At 38.4% G+C, this 12173-nt stretch overlaps 1 protein-coding gene across 10 annotated transcripts in view; it reads left to right on the forward strand.

Moving 5' to 3' along the window:
• Window positions 1-6129: 6129 nt before the first annotated feature.
• The window catches only part of LOC137104715 (protein 4.1-like), a 29658-nt gene continuing 23614 nt past the window's right edge, over window positions 6130-12173 (forward strand). For 5 of the 10 annotated variants that reach the window (XM_067486311.1, XM_067486315.1, XM_067486316.1 and 2 more), the window contains exons 1-9: window positions 6131-6218; window positions 9212-9299; window positions 9379-9558; window positions 9631-9735; window positions 9825-9867; window positions 10000-10075; window positions 10154-10275; window positions 10422-10518; window positions 10644-10731. In XM_067486311.1, the coding sequence (XP_067342412.1) occupies window positions 9222-9299; window positions 9379-9558; window positions 9631-9735; window positions 9825-9867; window positions 10000-10075; window positions 10154-10275; window positions 10422-10518; window positions 10644-10731 (789 nt within the window). In that variant the 5' untranslated portion in view covers window positions 6131-6218; window positions 9212-9221. Of the gene's footprint in view, window positions 6219-6326; window positions 6558-9211; window positions 9300-9378; window positions 9559-9630; window positions 9736-9824; window positions 9868-9999; window positions 10076-10153; window positions 10276-10421; window positions 10519-10643; window positions 10732-12173 lie in introns of all 10 variants that reach the window. The other 5 variants (XM_067486318.1, XM_067486319.1, XM_067486320.1 and 2 more) reach the window with 3 other exon arrangements.

Genomic DNA, 12173 nt, shown 5'->3' on the forward strand with positions numbered 1-12173 from the left:
GTGAAATATTATCTTTCTTGCTAGTTCCAGTCAGCACTCTTGCTGCAGCAATTAAGATTAATTGCAGGTTCTCTAGGGAGTTACTGGGGCATCCTGAAAGTAGGGAATTACAGTAATCCAACCTAGAAGTAACAAATGCATGGACTAGTTTTTCGGCATCACTTGGAGACAGGATGCTCCTAATTTTGGCAATGTTCTACAGATTTGTTTTATATGTGAGGTAAAGGACAAATCCTGGTCAAAAATAACTCCAAGGTTCCTTGCAGTAGTACTGGAGGACAGATTTATGCCATCTAGAGTAACAATATATTTTATTGTTTTATTGTCTGATATTTTTGGTCCCAAAAACTATGACTTCAGTTTTGTCTGAGTTTAGAAGTAAAAAAATGTGGGACATCCAGGCCTTTATGTCTTTTAGGCATGCTTTTTTCATCTGGTTCCATAGATAGATATAGCTGGGTATAGGGGTATATATACCATTACTTTAGGTCACTGCACCAGAAGAGTCCTTATGGGGTTTCAGTGGTTTGTTTGGAAGATGAAATTATGTGTTTCTGTGTTTGTTTGATTTGTGTTAAACAGCACAAACTGACCTCTGGTCTCTGAGTGTTGGCTCTGGGCTCTGTTGTGTTGTTGGAGTTAATGAGCCGATGGAAACACACAACAAGCAGAGACTGTTTGATCCAAACACACACACACAGGTAACCTGAGAGGCTCTCACACACCTGGAAGATCACCTGTAGCTGTGTTAGCAGTAAACACAGATGCTGGGAGCAATCGTCACTTTCTCCTCTGTCCCTTCACCTGTACAAGGTGAGTTATTAAGCGAAATGACCCTTAAGTCTCTGTTCTAACTGACTGAACCTGTTCAGCTCCTCTTCCTTCTTGTTTACTGCTTTAATCATTTCACTTCAGATTCAGAGGGTTAATGATCACAGTGATGGACACTTCATCAGTCTGATGACAGCAAGTTAACACTACATGAATTCATGAAAGAGTTTATGCTGCATATAATAATAATAATAATAATAATTAGAGAAACAAGAATACAATTTCATACTGGCCAGGAGCATAATATGTTTTACTTATTATTTTCATTTTTAACTTTTTATTTATTAAACTTTATTAAACAAATTATTAGTAAAAGTTTGATTATTTGTTTTAATATGGCAAATATATGAGATATATAGGTTGCAGTTATATATTTTTCCTCATTGAGACATTAAAACACTGTGATCCAATGCATTCGTCTGATGCCATCAGGCAAACACACAAAGAAAAGGACAAATGCAGGAGATGAAAAGGTGAAAAGGAGGTGAGCAGGTGGGGTTCCACCACTGAGACACAACAACAGTGCAGGGAGGATTGTGGGAGGAGTAGAGGAGAGGGAAGATGAAAGAGGAGCAGTGATGGAGCTCACTCAGAGAGGGTCTAAAAGTCACATTAACAATCTGCTTTGTGAGCTCAGCTGTCCTTGCACTTACAGCCACATGCCTAATGTAAGATGACCAGGAGTCAGGTACTTTCATAAGGTGTCCACAGAATTTGACCATACAATCTAAATTAATCAGGCTGACCTTGCCTAAGCATCTGTACCTACCGATCCGAAATGTCCACATGTTTTTGGACAACACATTTTTTTTGGTCCATTTGTGTATAAACGAGGTGTCGACATAATGCTCCACACCCAGTGCACACAATTCAGATGTCCACATATTTTAGCAACAAAGGTTTAATCATATAATCATATATATTCTTATAATAGATCAGTTGCATCACTCAGTTGTTCACAAAAAAAAATGAAAAAACATATTTGCTGAAAAAATGCTGCTAAGATCAAACCAAACCTCCCAAAATACACTATTAAATCTTTAATAAATTACAGAAAACTGAAAATACAAAATACAAAATGACCAATGTTGTTGTTGCATTGACCCTTTGTTTGCTTTTCATCATTTGTCATTTTTGTTCATAATTTCATGTTATGCTGTTATAACATTAAAATGTTACATATAAAAAAACATTCTGATAATTACTTATTCTTAAACATTATTTTATTTTTAGACCTTAAACTGATAGAGAAAGAGAGATAAAATTCTAGATAAAATTTGTGTGAATTTCATACTGAAGCTTTGCATTGTTTGAGGTCTCGTGGAGGTGAAGATGAAAGCAGCGGAGTGATAGAAGTGAAGAGTCTACACCAGCTGCTTCCTCTGATTTAACATCACTGAAATCCTTCTGATGCTTCTACATCCTCCATCCATTTACAGACATCCTCTTTCCTCCTTTTCTTCCTCCTCCTCAGTGTCTCAGTGTCCATTCTATCTGATGTTGTGATAATGGGTCACATTGTAGTCCAGAACAAACACTTTTGTGGTTCCATACAATTCAGTTTTGTTTTTATTTCAACATTACAAATTGGAAATTAGTAGCTAAAAATGTCCACAGTTGAAACCACAAAGTCTCCCTCCCCAGATTCTCCCTCCTGTTTATTTCAACAGTTTTCTCTGTGGAGTTTGCCATTTTTGGCCATTTCTGTTTCTGTTTCATTAAATCAAATATGATGTGACAAAATAAAATTCATAAGTATTGACAATGGTAAACATATAATATGCATTTTTTACATTTGGCATGAGTCCACATACTTTAAAGCAAATGTGTTTAATAATAATAAATTATTATCTTAAATGGTAAAAGTACCACTACTACAGTTTCTAAACGGTAAGTTACAAAAAGTACAAGTATACAAGTATAATCTGTTAAACGAAGTATCACAATAAAAGTATTCACTGTACAGTAAAAAGTCTTCTGTGACTTATATTTTATAATAATAAGTGTTTTTCTGGAAACAACTCATTAGTAACTAGGTTTAAAAAGTGATTTTATCTGTAAATTCTTGTATCTCGTGTTTGCATTTATGTGAAATGTACACAATTAAAAACGGAATCTGAAAGCAAAACCATGAATTATTGAAGCAAAGTTTCAAGCACGTTAAAACTGTACATAAGTACTTAACGTGAGTGAGACTATAGTATTGATTTAATGTTGTTAATCACTTTCCACCACTTTGTAACCATATGTCCCCATACTTTTGGCCATATGTTGTAAACATTTGTGTACATACAGTATGATATGAATAAGTTATTTGTCCACATACTATAATACTTGTTATACATGTTGTTGTGTACTTGTATTGTAGTACTATTTAGACAAAGATACCGGAAACCAGTGACACCATTTAACCAGTAACTGTGTCACCAGTTTTGTCTGGATTTTCAAGGACACTTTCTTTACTTTCACGTAACTTAGCTTGTAGTATTTGAGCAGTGTTTTTTGTGAGGTTTTTTCTACATTACAGGTTTCTGGGTTGAAGTCAGCTCCTACAGTTGTTGGGGCAGTGCTGCCACCTGTTGTAACAATTAACACACTGAAGTTAAACCATCACATGTTTAAAACATCACATTTTTTCATTGTAGGCTTGCTGGAGATTACTGCACCTCGCCTAAAGAAAGCGAAGTAAAGCGGACAGCAGCAGTGGCCTAGAGCTGTTATCAAACAGGAAGTCACAAAAGCTTACGTCCTGTGGCGTTTGATAAATAGTTAATAATGATCATGTCCTCGGTGTTTGCTCTTTTGTCTGACACACTACATGCTTGTGTTTATGGATTCACCTCCATATGATTCATATTTAATATGAAATGTAGTCATCATATCAGTTTGTTTTGAAACAATCTGAATGATTTGATTTGAAACGGCATGAATCCAAATCAATCCAAATTGATGTTCACGTATATGTTTCCAGTACAACACAATAAAAGTAAGTCACATTGTTCCGTTCACAGAAAAGATCTTCAGTGACAAAAAATGAGGAACTGTGACTGTAAGACGTGTCATGTTGTTGTTCCCGTGAGCCCACTCACCAGTTGCTCTTTACTGGCACTTGTTCTTTGATGCTGGCTTGGTATTTTGCAGCCCTTTAACACTGTTACATCACAGAGCCAGACAGGAATGACTGGAACCAACCTGGAACAGACCTGGAACAGTGTATACCAGCCCTAGTTTTAGTTGCACATTGCACCTTAAATGATTTCGGTTTCAGCAGCATTACTGATAAATGTTTATTCCCAACAACAAACTAACAATGGTTTCCTCTGCAGAATCACATGATTGTTTCTGATTGTTATAGGACCTTTTAAAACATAGCTGAGCTGAAAACTTCAGACCCCACAATCCTCTGCAGGAAGTCATCATCACCCACAGCTGCCCCTCCCCCCTATGTGATTAACAGCTGGGGGGTAATCTATGTAGGCGGGGCCTGGTGTGTCAGAGTAAAAACCAATAATCCATCAGCAAACAGAGCAGATGCCACAAAGAATCAAAGCAACAGAGAAAGACTGTGACCTTCATCATCATCGTCGTCATCACCATAAGTCAGCAGGATCCAACACCTGCACAGGTAAATCACACGTTTAATGTTTAATACATGTTGAATTTGTTTCACTGATGTCGTCTGTTTATTATTGTTATATTTCATGTTTAACATTTTAATATTGAGAACAAACAGAGTCAGATCCATTGTTCCACTCTTCACCAAATGGTTCTCACTGGGTTTGATGTGGATCAGGTCAGACTGTTGTTCAGTTCTGACCTATCACAGTCTGAATACTTTGAACCACACATAATAATGTTCCCTTTATGATTAGAAATTGTTATCACAGAGTTACTGAAGCAACAGGAACCATCGGGAACTAAGACCAGCTAACAAAGCCATCAGCTGCAACAGAAAATTGGTGTCTTTTGGTACTTCAAGTATTTTTAATCATTGCCCTTGATTAAAGCTGTAGGATTATTTTATTTTATCTCTCTTCAGAAGCGCAGGGAGCTGAGAGGTGCACTGGCTCTGTTCATTTATGTTCATCATTTTCAATTCTCAATGATATCAGGGTTAGAGGGAATGGGATTTTTAAATGGGTCCTGTGAGCTGACCACTGATTTTTTGGGGGGACTTCTGACTAGCACATGCACTGATGGATGAGCAGGTTTGATTTTGTGAATTTATTCTGCAGCTCCATTACGGTAGTAATGCAGCAGTAAAAACGCTTTACTGTGTGTACTCAAACATATTCATGGGACTTTATTAGATCACCAGCTGTTGTTTTTCTTTGTTCAGTTAGCTCAAAGTTATTTTGTCTGTTTTTAGTTTATTAACATGGGGTGTCCCATTAAGCATTAAGGCTTAAATGATCATCATAAACTAAATTTAAATTCTGTAAAACATGAGAATTAAATTTATATTTGTTTTTGTTCTTCTGCTTCTGTGGATGAACCACTTCCTATCTCTGATAACTTGGTGAGTATTACAAACTGATTCTAACCCCAACAACATTTAAAAAATTTTTGGACCAGCTTTATTGCCCAAGTGCACATAAAAATCCCCAGTTTTAGCCTCAAGCTTCTTGCTGCTAAACACAATGTTAGAAGAACAAATGAAATACACACCAACACAACAACATGCATGAACAAAACTGGTCACAAGAGAGGTTGGGTCCACCCTATCTGAGGGCCAAAAAAGAGAGACAGATACAGACAGACAACCCTTCACATTCACTTTCACAACTACGGACAATTCAGAGTCACCAATGAGCCTGACATTCATGTCTTTGGACTGTGGGAGGAAACCGGAGGAAACCAACAGGGAGAACATGTAAGATCTCATAATATATTGGAAGACTAACAGACACAATGACTGTTTATCTGCTGATGACCAAAGTTCAGCTGTCATAATTAATGTTTTTTATTTGAGGAGAAAGACTTACTTTCCGCCATCGATTCCATTTGAATGTGTCTGTGATCTAAAGACTTTCTTGTTAACTCTCACAGTACAAACATTTTTATGTTTCATACTAAGGAAGAACTACACAGTAACACAGTATTAGTACTACGTTCAGTCAGGAACATGCCAATAATAAAATGTAATAGATAATCGCCGACATGATCACGTTCATAGAATCATCTCTCGGTAAAAACATAAAACATGCAAACAAAAATGGAATTTACCATATACACTTACACGCAACATAAAGTACTAGTCTCGGATTTGGTTTAATATTAAAGAAGTCTGACTTCGACCGTACGTCACGACGTCGCTGCTCCGACGTCGCACGACGTAGACAAGGTCCGTTACCGGGAGGGAGAGGGAGCGTCCTGCACGAGGACAGGTAAAGATTAAAGATGATGTTTTGATAAGAGCAGGTGGTTGTTGGTTAGTTGCGGATCCGTTCATCATTTATCGATCCGTTACTGATCAGTGATCGATCATCACACAGAGAAACGTCCGGTCACACTGTCAGAGAAAGAGGTGCTTCATCACTGCAGCTCCGTGCGCGTTACCGTGCGTGTAGCAGCGGGTGTTTCCTACCGCAGAACGACAAAGACTCAGATCCTCGGATCCTCCCGAGGACCGAACCCCAGACCCACCGCTGCCGATCTGATGTCAGAGCTGGATCTGTGAAGTTCTCAAATCCAACGGTTCTCTGTGTGATGAGTTCAGTGTGCAGGTCAGAAATATTCATATCTGTGTAACATCTGGAATAACACTGACAAAATGTCTCTAAGATTTAAAGAAAAATGATTTATTCGTTCAGTCTGCTGCGGCTGCAGATTATGTGTAGAACCTTTCTGTGCTGCAGTGTTCAAACACATCAGATGTTCTTCAGGGTCAAATGCACAATTTATTTTTTTCCCCTTTCTGACAAGTTTAATGTATAACTTGCTACAGGCTCAAATATATTTGAATTACTTTTACTCAGCAGAGTTTGATGACTTTACATGAGGAAACAGCAAAATACCATCCAGACTCTAAGAAAATACAACAAATTAAAATATGAGATGAAATGAACATAAATGCTGTTGCTTTTACAACAGTGATTTCATTTCCTGTTTCACACTAAAACGATGAATATGATTTATTGTGTCAGGAAATTAGAGTAAAATTTTTTAAAAATTATTTAGATTTAAAATATTTACAAATATAAACTGACACAAAGATAAAATGTTTTGAATTTAAAACTACTACTTCTATTACTGCTACTACAGCAACTACTGATAATAACAATAAAAACAAAATTATATGACAAATGATACATATATGATATGATATATAACAAAATGATAATGTCATAGTTTATGACCTGCATAGTTTTGGGTTAAGAAAAACAGTAAAACCAGTCTCCACAGAGGACATTTTAGATTCAACACTACAAAAATCGCCAGTTAACCCAGTTTGTGCTGACTGGCACAAATATCTTCATCATCATCATTATTGTCCAGAGTCCAGATTATGTTAGATTGTCTCTCTGCCCTAATCTCTTTCTGCCTCACCCCCTCTGTTACTATGGCAACCATTTCCCTGACAGCTGGAGGGGTCATCATATGGTAGCCACAGTTGGGGCTCACATTGATGACATCATCAGAAAGTGACCAGGGCAGAAATCTAATGCTGCTATACAAATATCACTCAGAAGTACGAATTTGTCCCACCACTGTTTAAAGACTATTTACAGGCTAGTTACAGATTGTTCGTGAACTTTTAGAGGCTGTCTAAGTGCACCAGCAAACGATGTGGGCTACATAGACAAATGTAAACATCTTTTGGGAAAACCTTGGCTCATTAGGAAAGTCTGCATTCATCCTGCTTTTAATGGTCTCTTATACAAAAATATGAATTAATTAGATGACAACCCAAAGTTGAGCTCAGGGCAAAGTAATTCAGTTCTACATGCCTCTCTGCAACTGTCACCAACTCCCAAATCCCGTGTCTCCTTCCTGAACACTTTGTTAATTGTGAGCTAATAATTAAAGTTAAGACTTCTTCTGATACTGAACAAAAATGTAGAATATGAATTTATTTTGTGTGACTGAAACTTGGCAGCATCAGGAAGAATATCAAATCCCCTAAGTCATATTAATTATCACGTTCCTAAACAGTTAAGTGTGAACCTCCACGCAAACAAGTCAAGCTCAACCATATTACACGTCATATTCAGAGTCATCAGCTCCCACATGCTGTCCTCATCTGGTTAGTCACCTACACCTGTATATGATGTCATCATCACTTCGAGCCTTGAACCTGGAAAACCTCACAAAGTGATCCTGGCATAGTTCTGCCATTTCCCTAAAGTCCTCAAGGTCTCCGCCAAAGATTAAACATTTCAGACAGTGCAACTTCTTACAATCAGTCCCAGAAGAGCTACAAAAGCCATGCACCATACAAAGGCCTGTAGTTAATCTACAGCAGCTTCCATTGCATTTCACAGGCACCAGGTAATTTTCCCCATCTACTTAATTCACTTTAATAACTAATAACTTTCTAACTAGCATCGGGTTGGCAAAACTATTCCTGAATCAGCCACTACATCTTTCTCATGGGTGAGCAGTGTTCTAAGGATGACAGGCTTATATAGGTATTCTTAATCACCCTAAATACTTTTTTCTTTAGAGCCAGAATATCTTCTCCAGGTAATTTTAGGGGGTGGGATGGTTTAAAGCCAAGCTGACATTCATCTTAAAAGAATTCAGGTCAGGTACAGGAACTCTAGCTTTATTATGCCCAAAAGCAAACTTACCATCTTTTTATATTCACCAACCTTCTGAGATAGTGACCTCATTCACCTATTACCTCAACCCCAAGTGCTCAAGGCAGAAGGCTCCCCAGCCTGGTTCTGCCAGAAGTTTCCTCCTTTAAAGTGAATTTTTCCTCTCCATCGTGTCCTTAGTGCTTTGTCTTGGGGGATTTGTCTTCTCTAAATCTTAAGCTGCCATTCTTTCACACTACCAACCCTAAGAACGATGTTGCCACATCTGTTTGACTGTCAGTTGTCTTATTTTTCCTAAGGAGATTTTTAAGGGTCTGCTGTGAATGGAGAAAAGCAGGTTCTCCGACAGCCTTCCCCAAGTCGCAGTCGTCCGGGCCCATGGTCCTACACTATCTAAGCTAGCAATCAGTTTTGTGCTGCTATTGTGGAGCCCCACACACCAGTTATGTCAGTTTGGTTGAGCTAATTCCAAGAATAATAAACTAAACTGTACCAAACATTTAAATTAAATGAATTATGCAGGTGGTATATTCAGGGTTTTCTGGTGGAACCTACAATAAAAAGTGTAATCTCTCTGTGTGTGAACACATGGTAACCATGTTATCACTGTTTCTCAGGTGAATCACCATGACAACAGTGCCAGGGACCCGGCCCAACGAGGCAGAGTCTTTCCCTGAAGCAGCTGCCCACTCCACCCCTAAACAGGTAAAAACACATTTTTAAAAAATGATTGAGGTTGATAATTGGGAAAGGTCAGATGTGACATCACTTACTGTTTCTTCAGGGAGGGGGAGGCAGGCTGACCCAAAGCCAAGCTCACGGTTCTTTGGCCGAGGACTCAGTAAGTCACCTGTCATCAAGCAGTCAAGTCGCACACTCTCCAGCCAGAAACCCGCTAAGCTTTAGGACGATGCAGGCGAGGGTGACCCTGCTGGATGGCTCGCTGTTCGCTTTTAACGTGGAGGTGAGACATATGAGGGGGGTGACTGGTGGGACAGGTGTTTATGTCTCTGACATTACCTGTCTTTTGTTTCAGAAACGATCCCGTGGTTTGCAGCTTTTTGAGAAAGTCTGTGAACACATCAACCTGCTTGAGAGAGACTATTTTGCTTTGTCCTTCAGAGACGCTGACAACAACAAGGTACCGGTTGCCTGTTTACCTGGCTCTTTGCCTGTTTACCTGGCTGTCTGTGCACCTTTTTACCTGTTGGTCTGACCTCTGTGTTGTAGAACTGGTTGGATCCAGCGAAGGAAATGAAGAAACAAGTCAGAGGTGAGTTTGGTATGATTGGGCAGAATGAAGTACTGGTTTACATGCTGGTCACCTATTTGACTAAACAAGGAGTCATCAGATCAGACAGGTTACCTGTCTGTTTCAAATGATTTACTTATCTTTGTCTCTCAGGTGTTCCCTGGAACTTCTCCTTTAATGTAAAGTTTTACCCTCCTGAACCCGCTCAGCTATCTGAGGACATTACCAGGTACGTTCACAACTCTATCAATCAAAACCTGGGTGCACACTGGAGGAAGGCGACATTTTTATGTCTTTCTATCTGCAGGTACTTCCTGTGTCTTCAGCTTAGGCAGGATATAGTTTCTGGTCGTCTTCCTTGTTCATTTGTGACTCACACTGTCCTTGGCTCCTACACTGTCCAATCAGAACTCGGAGACTATGACCCTGGTAGTGAACAGCCCCTGCACTGCTTTATACATTTCTAACAAACCCAACATATTCATCATTTTCTGACATCTTGTCCACATCCTTCTGTACCTCTCCAATATCATCTGCTATACCCTCTTATATTTACACTCTGTTTTTCTGTTCAGATGAATGTGGTTCAGGTTATGTCAGTGAAATCAATTTTGCTCCCAGTCAAACCAAAGAGATGGAGGAGAAGATCGTGGAGCTGCACAAAACCTACAGGTTCTAACTCTATTCACTATAATTAAAGCCATTATTATATTAGAAATAAAAAAAATTATTAAATTAACTGTACACATGATTATAGAGAAATTCTATTATTTAACTCATTCAAATATTGTGTTTAGAGGAATGACCCCAGCTGATGCTGAAATGCACTTTCTGGAGAATGTAAAGAAACTTTCCATGTACGGAGTCGACCTGCATCATGCAAAGGTAAAACACACATTCAAACAATGTATACACTACACAGAAACAGAAAAATGTATATAGCTACAGTCGGAAACATTTAACAGCAGATATGGTCTTTTGACGTGGTGGGTGATATGTGTAATCTAAAAATGTCCTTTTTTAAAAAAATTCATTCAGAAGTTTAATGTTTCCAATGACTTTGAAATAAATAAATAGCTTTTCTAAAATTAATTTGAACTGATCATACCTCTGTAGTTGTTTGTTGATGGTTCCAATTTAGCTAAGGTTTATCATGATTTAAATTTATTTTATTTCATTGGGTTAGGGTTAGGCAATCAGCTGTTCAAAGATTCAACATTCAGTTCAAGTTTTTACCTTTACACTTTACAACATAGTTTAGCTATAAAACACTGAATACAAAATGTGCAGATGGAGAGGAACTGGTTCGGGTTCAGGTCCAGGTCCAAGAACAGGTATGCTGAGAACAACATGAGTGTTCTACATTGATTCGACTGAACTTAAGGCACTCAGATAACAGTCTGGCTTTTCTGCACTGGAAAAGATTTTTTCAAATTATATTTATTTCTGTAAATGTTTACTCTAAAAACACTTGGTCTTAACCCAGGTTCTGAAATTCAGTGTGGGTGTTTTTGCGAAATGTACATCATTTTAGTCATTCCTGCAAATCTGGCACTTATAATGTAGGAACAATCAGCACAATGTAGCACACGTGTAGCATAATCAGCAATGCCATTGTTAATAAAGTGAAGTAAAGTAGATGGGGGAAAGTATAAACCCAGCAACCTGGTGCCTGTGAAATTCAATGGAAACTGGTGTAGATTACCTACAGGCCTTTGTATGGCGCATAGCATTTGTAGGTCTTCTGGGAGGTATTGTAAAAAGTTGCACTGTCTGAACTGTTCCATCTTTGGCAGAGACCTTGAGGTCTTGAGAAAATTGGAAGAACTGTGTAATAATCACTTTGTGAAGTTTTCCAGGTTCAGGGCTGGAAAGTGATGATGATTTTATGTACAAATGTAAGTGAATAACCACATGAAGACAGCGTGTGGGAACTGATGACTCTGAATATGGCGTGTAACGCTGTTGAGCTTGGCTTGCTTGCGTGGAGGCTGACACACAGTAGCTGCCTCTGTCTAAGATATGACTCTGCAGTGGTTCCTGGGGCAGACAGAGGTGGCTGATGGAATGAAAAGAATGTTCTGGATGTTTTTGCTGTCAGTTGAGGAGATCGGTTGTACATCCTAACAATGAGAACTCTCTGACAGAGTGATGTTATGCTTGAAGCAGACTACTCAAACTAGTATCAAGCATTTGAAAAAGAAGTGTCACAACAAGATTTCTGATGTCACTCTCGTATCAGAGAGGTGTCATGCTGATCAGATCTACTTCTCTTATTCAGAGTTGCAGTTTATGTAAATGTGATTTACTTTCACTATACAGAATGT

The sequence above is a fragment of the Channa argus genome, chromosome 19 (assembly GCF_033026475.1).
Source record: "Channa argus isolate prfri chromosome 19, Channa argus male v1.0, whole genome shotgun sequence".
Classification (NCBI taxonomy): Eukaryota; Metazoa; Chordata; class Actinopteri; order Anabantiformes; family Channidae; genus Channa; species Channa argus.